Source organism: Excalfactoria chinensis, chromosome 20 (assembly GCF_039878825.1).
Source record: "Excalfactoria chinensis isolate bCotChi1 chromosome 20, bCotChi1.hap2, whole genome shotgun sequence".
NCBI lineage: Eukaryota > Metazoa > Chordata > Aves > Galliformes > Phasianidae > Excalfactoria > Excalfactoria chinensis.
Window position 1 is genome coordinate 4,129,450 of NC_092844.1, and position 10,253 is coordinate 4,139,702.

The 10,253-nt window shown below is 43.0% G+C and overlaps 1 protein-coding gene across 1 annotated transcript; it reads right to left on the reverse strand.

Moving 5' to 3' along the window:
- Nucleotides 1–4,948: 4,948 nt before the first annotated feature.
- TNFRSF18 (TNF receptor superfamily member 18) lies at nucleotides 4,949–9,177 on the reverse strand. The gene is given in 7 exon segments (XM_072354601.1): nucleotides 4,949–5,286; nucleotides 5,288–5,406; nucleotides 5,676–5,816; nucleotides 6,714–6,802; nucleotides 7,268–7,355; nucleotides 7,668–7,799; nucleotides 9,003–9,177. Coding segments are annotated over 7 exon segments (786 nt in total). The 3' UTR covers nucleotides 4,949–5,244.
- Between the last annotated feature and the right edge of the window lie 1,076 nt (nucleotides 9,178–10,253).

Sequence of the window (10,253 nt, forward strand, 5' to 3'; positions counted from 1 at the left end):
TGTGTGGGAGATGCCCTTGTGACTTCCCTTGCTATAGGCATTTGCATCCAGCTCCTAACTGCTCCCTGCTCATGTCTTGCAGGAAACCTGACAGAACCAATCCTTATCAGTTGTTCCACGGCAGAAGACTATGAAAAATTACTTTTCCACCTACAGAAGGTATTTTTTTTTCAGGCATGTTTGTGACTCTCCAGTGTATAAATATTTGGCAGAGAATATTCACATTAAAAACCAGTACATTTGCATGATAAAAAACATGTTCTGGCTATCTGTTCCAGCCAGAGGAAAACCTCGCTACTGTGACACTCCAGCCGCCACCAATCATCCCTAAGAAATCCAGGCAACATCATTAGGACCTCGGCAAACACTGACATGAAGAGGCTGCATGAATAGGATCCCAATAGAAAGTGAAGAAGCTGCAAAACTGAATAAGAGGGGATTAGAAATTGGAAACCAAGCTTCTTTCAGACCGAGAGGTGAATAAGGACCTGCAGATGAATTATTCTATGCTGGCTGCTGTTCTGAATGAGCCTTTGCAATTGATGTAGGACCTTGTGATTCTGACCTCAGCTGTATATATGCCTCAGTGAGAAATCTTTCTCAATTTGCTCGCTGTATTTATTGCCTGATCCCTTTCAGACACTGTAAAATACTCCGTAATACAAATAAAACCATTAACTTGTGCTTAAAACCATGCATAGAAAGCAGCATTCACATGTAACAACCTCCCAGCCTCATGCAGGTAGCCATTGCTTTGAAAAACCATCGCTTTTCTTTGAATGGCAGCACAGAGCAATACTCTATTGCGAATAATAGGGTGAATAATCCCCTTTCCAATTGCTTTTCTTCCTTACCCAAACCAAGGACACGTCCCCATAGCCTCCTATGGGGCCTTCTACCCTCCAAGAGGAACAACCCAAACACACTGCCAAGTCAAATGAAATCTATCCATTTTCATGCTTTCATAGTATTTGATTTGGACTTTTGAACACCTTCAGAATCATCTTTATAACTCTGCATCAACGTGGCAATGAAAACAAAGCATTGCTGCAAACTACAGTAATTAAGCATTTCATCTCATACGTGCCTTCTCAGCTGCCTGGAGGTTAATCATCTAAGTGATGATGCCTGCAAAGTCACCTGAAAAAGCTTTGCATGGTCCTACGGTCCCTATTTTATCCCAGCTTCCCATCCACACAGCCACCTGTAAATCAAGAAAACGAAAAGCTTGGTATAGTGTAAAACCAGATAAATCAACAATTCTGGAAGAAAAAAAAAAAAAACCCCAAAGAAAAGTTCCTTTGAGAAGGAAACAAAAAGCAAAAAGAACAAAGAGGAAGGAAGCCCCGTGAAAATACTTTTACCTTCTCCAGTTTCAAAATCCCAACAACCTGCAGCAAACACGAGCAGGCAAATCAGCATAACAAAACTCCACCTGCACGAATCCTCCCTGACTTTCTTTTTGAGCAAAACCTGTGCTATGAGAACGTGGTTCTGTACCGCAGGCAATTCTCTCATCCTGTTGCTTTTTCACTAAAATACTTAGAAATTCCCAAGGCTTGGTAGGGCCCCAAACACCTCTGATCATTTATCAGCAAATCTTTTCAAGCCTGCATGTGTAATACGCGCAGCAGTTTGAGATGAAGCAAATGACTACATTAAGGGCTATTACCTTATTCTCCTAACTGCTACGCCTGCGCTTCCTAAAGCTGTGTGGGAAGGTCTTCAAGCCACTTCTAAGTATCAAACTTGGTCATAGTGGAGGTTTAAAAGCTTTTTGCTTTAACGGGGATAAGCGTGTTCCATGTTCACACAGAGAAAGTCCTGAAGTATAGATTCAAGCAAAGAAAATCTAGCTGTAGACACTTTGTGGATGTGAATGACTGGAGGGAAAAACTTCTCATAGCCAAAGCCCACATCAAGTGAGCAAGGTGAAGCTGAACCGAGAACTGGAGAAAATAGAAACATTGGGATTGAGCTGAAAATGAGGCCACGGTTCAACCCAAATGTTGCCCAAATGCTGTAAGTGAGCACTGATAAAATAAACCTATGGCTCTTTCTGGATGGAAACTGAAACAGAGGTTTCTCACAAGCTCGCTCTTCTGAGCAGATAGCTTTCATTTTCTTTGATGCAAAGTACAGCTCCTTTACTGGAACGCTCCAAGGCTCAAATGATTCACACTTTGGGTTTTTCCCTTTTAATTTGAGCTCTAAGAAGTCAGGAAATCGGTTGCTTTTTCCATCAATTACCAGCCATAAAGGCAGGTGGTTAGGTAAGTATGAAGCAGAACTGCTCTTCAAGGTAGGCATATAGAAATCTGAGAGGCAGCTGTGCAAATTTCCCGTGGGTATTATGGCTCCATTCATCATCATTCAGTATTAACTGGCAGTAATTGTTGGCTGTTCAACACCCACAACCCAGGAAGTCTTTCCACTCCTCGCCAGAATTTGCCCAACGTGTTGCCATAGGCAGGGCCTTCATCTAGATGCTTCAATCTTTCTTCCTCCAAAAGTATCTTCTGCCATTTGTTTGCTTGGCCCAAAACGTTGCTGTTTCTCTGCCATTGCCAGCAACAGAAGAAGTGGTCAGCGGAGCTTCCTGTGACTTTGGTAGCTGAAATTCTGGCTTAGCCACCAGTCAGGAAATGCAAAGCCACTTATTCAGAAAGGAGAAAACACACAAAGGCACCAACCAGAAACGTAGCAGAAGAGTTTGAGGGCAGGTTATTGAAACAGCCACAGTTCCGCAAGACAGAAATGAGCTGGAAAAGTAAAACCGAATTACTCTCAGGAACTCTGAAGTGACCTGAAGATTAAAACCCTTTCTTTCCAGTTTGCTTAATTATATCAAATAAACGCTTAATTCAATTGTCGAGTTTATTTTACCTTTGCAAAGGGTCGCGGCCCAAGTTCTAATTAATTACATTAAAAAATGAAGGGTCCATACAGAGCAGAGAATAAACATGGCCAGCACAGGAGCAATTAAGAAGAGCCTTCACCAGCGGGAGTTCAGACTTCTGAGTATATCAGATCCCACAGTGCACCTGCTTGTAAGGCAGAACCAATCTTGCACTTCAAGTGTAAAACTCACACATCAGACCTTATAAGTCCTGTTTCATCCAGTCCGATGCTTGGCTCCTTTCCCTGAATGGATCTCCAGTTGACCTCAGTTAAAAACCTGCATATTTCTCAAGGCAAAGGAAGAAAATTCTTTTGAAATGACTTTTACATGGCAATACCTATGGGGAAAATTATCAGCAATGCGCTAATTAACAACAGAAGGATCAAAGAAGGCAAAAAATACACTGGAAGTACTAATGAAGTTTCACAATACGCTTTCGAGGTTGAGAACCGATACTCTTTAAATGACAGGAAAGCTAAGGTACAAGGACATAGCAGTCCTACATGCAATAACAGGGAAGCCAAAAGATTAAAACTGGAGCTAAGAAGGAATGTGTTACAGTGGATAAGGATTCATGCTTCATTTTCCCCCTACAACTATTTCATCCCGTCTTAAGATTTCATGGTGCACAACACCAACAAAAAGCAACAGCAATGAGATAATTCCTCTTGATATAATCGCTGAGGAAATGTTCAGCAACAAAAGAACATCCATAAATCATGAAATTAATCCTTTAGGTCTATTCAAGCTTGCCAAGAAGCTCCTCCTTTTGAAGAAGGCTTCAAGAAAGGCCAACTGGAAATAAACAGCCTTGGAGCACAGAGCTACATGACTAGGTTAGAAAGGAAATATTCCACTTTTCAAGACCCTCCTTATCAAGAGGTTGTGCAACTCACATCAACAGAGACAACACCTTGTATGGGGTGCAATATGAGATATCTACAAGCTTTTACAGGAAGGCTGACTCAAACTCCTTATTGTCCAGAACTGGATTAGTCACAAGCTTACTCCAGGTAGCTTTCTCCAGAGTATATTAAGTCTTGTCTTTCTCTAAACAACACTATTCTCACTGGAGTCTTTCAGAAGCCTCTTTCATTTAATTCATTATTCCAGGTACCAAAGTTTATAGGGCTATTGAGCTACAGGGGAGAACAGGGATAAAAGTTACTTCTGTCGCAACTGGAGAGTGGTCCATGGATTAATATTAATGGACCTCTGCTGCCTAACAAGGAGGGGCCTATGGGTAATACTGTATTTCCTGTAGCCCTGGGGGGACTCATGGTGGAACATCAGTCTTTTATGTACCTATCAGCATGTGGAAGCACCAAACAAGGGTGTGCAGAAGATGCAAAGTGAAATAATAATGACAGAAAGGGTCCCTGGTTCCAATGAACATTAAAAAGAGTTAAATTAAAATCAACAAAAGATTAAAAAAAAAAACAAACAACCCAAACAATAAAACCCACAGCTCAGATAAACTGTACAAAGCAGTGCAGCTGAACAGAACGTCAGCCTGAGTTAGCAGGTTCTTTGTTTCTAAATGCTAGGTTTGGTAAGAAGAATCAAAGCGAAACACCGCATCCTTATCTCTAAATTGGAGAAAGACAGACCTGAAGGGCAGACTATACAAGGGATAAGGTGGGATGGTTGCAGCCAGAAGGCTGTGGTCAGTGGCTTTATATCCAGGTGAAGGCTGGCAATGAGTGGTGTCCCCCCAGGGGTCTATGCTGGGAACCTCAACATCTTTATCAGTGACATGGACGGTAGGATTGAGTTCACTCTCAGCAAGTTTACAGATGACACCAAGCTGAGCAGTGCAGTTGATACGGCGGAAGGAAGGAATGCCATCCATAGGGACCTGGACAGGTTTGACAAGTGAGCCCCATGAGAACTCAATGAGGTTCAACAAGGCCAAACGCAAAGTGTTGCATTTAGATCGGGGCAATCCCTGCTATGTGTACAGACTGAGAGAAGAACTCAATGAGAACAGCCCTCTGCAGAAAAGGACTCAATGGTTCTAGTGGATGAAAAGCTGGACACAAATCAGCAGTGGGTGCTTGCAGCACAGAAGGCCCCATTTCCCTAGAGGTGTTCCAGGCTAGGATGGATGGGGCCCTGGGTAGCCTGACCTAGTGCCTAATATAGTGGTTGGCAACCCATTGTAGGGTAGCTAGACTAGATGATCTCTCGGGTCCCTTCCAACCCAAGCCATCCTAGGATTCTGTGAAAACTGTCCCAAAACCCATTCCTTATTTCTATGTACATAATGATGCTTATGCATCCAGTCCCTCCCTTCTGTTTGTTTTACAGCTCAGCTCCTCATCCTCACAACGCGTTGCAGTTTATCTGTTCTCAGTGGAGACTCGGAGGTTGGAAGTAGTAAGGTTTATCTTCCAGTATTTTGTCTCCATGTTCTTCTTCTGGAAACTGGCAGCTGTAAGTCTCTTCTCTGTGGTGGGGTGTTTGTGGAGACAACAGCAGCTTCGGGTATATACTTTCCACATCTGCAGTGAGAAAAAGCAAAAGCATTGCACATGCAAGAGGCCTTCATACAGCACAGTTGCCCCATTACCTTTTCCAGCAAAGATCTACTCTGAGAGGGGCAAAGATACAGGTGAAGCACTGCATCTTAGTGAAACCAAGTAGCTAATCCAAAAAAATCATACAACAAATCAGCATTTTACTCTACTTATTCAATTTGCTCCCTTCTGAATCTGGAGCACACACTGTTCTCCAATGAAGAACCACAGGGAGGCCCACAAAGTGCACTTACTGTCAGCTGCGGGGTGTTTTTCTTTCTTCAGCGACCATATGCAGAGATGCAAGAAGAAAGTCAGCAAGATGAGAACAAAGAGACCCACCGCTGTCAGGATGGCCAGGATAGTGGTGTACAGAGAATCACGGGTAACACTGTCTGCAATTAAACACGCAATACGGAACTAAGAAAACACGTGCCCAGACAGATGTCAAAGGAAAGGCAGTGCTTCCAAGGAAATTTCAAGGTTAATTTCATCTTTCTGCAGAAATTCGTTTGCCTGGGATAAAAGCAGTACAGTTGTTAGCAATAACACTGAGGTGCTCGCAGGCAAAGGTGCAGTGGATCGCTATCTGTGGTACAAAGCATTGACGCAAAAAGCAGCACTCTCCTTTGCTCTATCTGCTCTGTTTCCATTTTTGCTCTTCAGGGGGATTCGCCTTCAATGTGTTCTTGAAAAGCAGTACAGCAAGCCAAATTTTCACACTTCTGTCAGCCTCACAGAAATTAAAAGTAGCACCTTTCAGCAGTTCCTCTCAGCAGAACTAAGAGTTTCTCTGAATGAAGGGCCCGGATCTGAAAGGTACCTCCAGGGGTAAGGGAAAGGTAGAGGCAGAAGCTTTCTCTGATATTCAGTACCTGCAAAGCTTGCAATCCTGTGCAGTTTGATCCACAAAGAGACGCACAGTTTCAGTTCTGAGTGTTGTGGACTGAATACTTATAAAGGAAGTGAACGACCCACTAAACTATTGTCTTTCTGAGGAAAATCTAGCAAAGCAGCAACAGAGGTTCAGTGGAAAACTGAAAGTTCCCTAGTTGTGCTCTCTATTCAAGGACAACTGCTGGTCATCACCCTCTCTTTATTGCTGACAGTGTTCCCACAGCGTAATCTTTGCCTGGGTCAACAATCCTACCTGCATTAATACTGGTAACAGTCATTTTCAAAGCAAGCTGGCATGACAGCAAGCTCTGGGTAGTACCCATGCAGGGGGTTAACAACTGCAGACATTGAAAGAAAGAGGAGGTTCAAACAAACAAAGCACTGTAAGCTGATACCTTGTTCCAAATATTTCACGAGGTAGCCACATAATGAATTGTGTGTGCTGTTGCCTTCCTTGATTGTTAGAAGGCCAGAACTTTCACAACTAAAAGAAGAAAGAGGATAATATTTAGAATGCAGCTGCCTTTTCTTTTGTTCCTCCCCAGCCTTTTTCCTTGGCTTCCTTTCTTCCTTCCCAAGGCTCTTTTCATAGCTCATTTCCTTTGTTTCTCTTTTATAGCATTGCAGGTAAAATTATGGCTGCCCCCTAAGACAACACCAGATCAAAATTGCTTACATGCATGTTTCTTCTAATCTTTGGTACAACTGATGTCCATATTTGGCGTTATTTCGCATCAGTTTGTGCTGGACTTAAAAGCAAGCTCAATACACAGCAGCTTACTTTAAGGTTTGCTTTGAGATTGGCTAAAAAGCCAGAAGATAAATTTTAAAAGCCCAGTCATTTAATCTCATTGGTGATCTCTTCTTTGATTCAATTTACCCATCTAATTATTAGTATTTGACATAGTTGGCGTGCGTATCACCATGGAACAAAAATATCAATACTTACTCAGTCCAGCTCTGGCACCAGCTGTTCTTACCATTAGAATAGGTTCCTTTCTCACAAGGTTTACATGAATATTTATAGTAAATTGTGCCTATAAGAAAAGAGAACATAAATTAATAGTGGTCAGTGCCTTTAACAAAGACACTGAGGTACAAGAGCTTGGAGGACTCTTCCTGCTTTATGAATCACACTCCTGGAGAGATGTACAAGCAGCTCTCGCCAGTTTTGTATCTTTGGACACATAGGAGTGTTAGTCACTGAGACCACGATATAAACACCATTTCTCCTTTTTATATCACAAGCATTCACAAAAGTGGATTGAAATAAGTGAATGAAACTGTGGCTCAGCAAGCTACTGATATTAAGCTTTGTCTCTCAGAGACATTTGTGTTTCTCTAGTTACCTCGCTTAACCAGCTCCTCGCCCTCTGGACATTCAGTTTTCTTGCAGGAAGTACAGGGCCTATCAGCACAACTGAATCCTTGAGGACACTTGCAGTCTACGTCATCTATTCCTTCACATAGGCTGTTGTCCCCTGTAAAGAAGAGAGAATTTAGAGTTGCTTTTGTAACTGAAATGCATTTCACTGCGCATGAAACACATTAGTAGCCCATCCAGCCAACTCTCAGAATGCTGCCAGAGCTCTTCTCAGCCAAGCTCAACATCATTAGAGCAGAGATGCTCAAAAGACCCTTGGCCAGTGAAGCTCAAGTTTCCTTGCTGTGCCTTTACTTAGGCCTTAGGGCGCCTAAATCTGAGCCACAAATCCAACATGCTTCCTATTCTCTGTTTCCAGAGGAATTCTACTGTGAACTTTGCTTGCTCTCCACAAACGTCAGCTCTAATTCTGAGGCTCCTGGGTTCATGAAAGCAAAGGAGCGATTACATCTACTGATCCCGCTAGCAAACAGTTCTATCAAGCAGTTCTTTCAACAGTGGGAGACCAGCTAAAGGAAAATACTATTCAACTCAAAGTTTTTTTGTGACCCCTAAAGAAAAGAAAGAAATAAATGAGGGAAACGTATGAAAACCCACAGCAAGTCGCAAAGATCGTTTCCTGAGATTGGAGATGGAACGTACGAGGTCTACCAGGAACTGCCCACAGTTTCCTCTGCTCACCTCTGGCCTCCTCTTATTGGTTTTGATAACGTAATGAAAGTAGACGAGAAGAAAAAGCTTCAGGATGCTTCTCTCTGTGTATTGCTAATGGGGGATTCTGGAGCAGATCCCACTGAGCAACGACTCTCCTACTGCACCCTATATAATTTGATGCCAGTTGGAGTAGAAACACATTGAGGTCTTGATGGAACCTCTGGCAAGGGATATGTGAGAAGAAACAGCCTTTCTGTCTGCATGGAACAAGCAACTCTCCAGCTACTGAGCAGAAGCAGCCCATAAAGCAGAAGGGATCCTCTTCTTCACTGCGCACACGCAGCTTATTCTGCATCCCTGAAGAAGTCTCAATAAGGAACTGAATGACATTGCTTCTAAAAGCTCATTCGGTCCCTATTCTCCAGAGTCCTACTTGTGATAATGAACACACTGCCTCCTACAATCCCTTTCCTACTACAAAGCAAGAAGCACAGGCACATAAATCTTCAACACACGTCCACTCTGAAGCTAAAGCACATTCTGAATTCAGTGCGGCAGGAAGGAAATCCTCGTGGTTTTGTTTTGCATACACAGTTAATCAAAGCACATACACACATGAAAGAAAACAAACGCATCGTTCCCTTACCTGTGCTGGAAAGGCATTTGGGGCAACATTTCTTGACATCCTTAGCAATTGCTCTCAGCTCACCATCAGGGCACGATGTTGCCTGAGTCTGTTGTGCCCAGTGCCACAGGTACATTGCCAGCAGCAAGCAAGCTTGAGTATTAAGGAGACGGGCTTCTCTTCCACGTACAGTCATGTCTCAAGCTCAACAGCCCCAAAAGCAAGCGAGGGTGGGTTTCTATCAGGACTTCCCCTGCAAAAATTCTCTTCCACCTGAGTCTATGGGAAGGTAGTACCGCGGTTTTTGTAGTTGTGCTTGCTCTTCCTGGTTCTTTAAGGGGCGGGGAAAAGATTTTGCTTTGCACCACCAGATGCTGAGGGCTAAGCAATCATGCACCAGTAACTCGAATAGGGATAGGAGTAAGATGCAGAATCACATCATTTGATTTGATAATTCACACTAGTTCGGCAGATTCTTATTTCCCGTGGCTGATGTAACTCCATACAAACACCATGAAACTAAGAGGAAATAATACTGCTCCAAGATCAGCCAAAACAGAACAGAGTTGCAGCAGGCCTTGCAGGGACCCATGCAGCTCCTCCACCCTCACTTTCCTGGGATGCAAGTAGCAGAAAACAGCTCCTCAATAAAATCACACCAAAATTACACATAGGTACAGATACATTGCCTGTAATCATGACTTGCTGCTTGTCTCATACAAACACAGACGCACACGCTTCCATCACTGCTTTATGCTTAGATAGCTTGCTTTTCTGTGGTTACACTTATGTGAACAGCAAGTATAGCAATAGCAACATTCAAAATCCAACCTTGTTCTCAACTGAACTGATGAATTCAGACACAAAGAGCTCTGAACGGATTCTTTTCCACACTGCATATGATGACACATAGGTCATGGCAAAAGAGAACCAGACTTGAGAGATGAGTTCCTGTGGAAAATACCATGCCTTGGCATTTAACTTTCTCTTCATAGGGCTTGTTATATTGTTTCTTTAGTTGAATACAAGCCAACGATGCCTAAATTAGTTCCCCACACAGATACTATTGTTGTTCCTTTGCTGTGTTCTATGCTTCCTTCCTGAAGACACATCCATAGGTCTCAAAGTGTGGTCAAGCAACACATGCTTCACTTAGTCCTTGGTCTATTCAGGCATCTATCTGCCTGTGTCCCTGTCATGAGCTGGAAGCAATCAGATAAATCTGGCACGCAATAGATCCTTCTAGGTGGAACCTTTCTGCCAAGAGCTTGC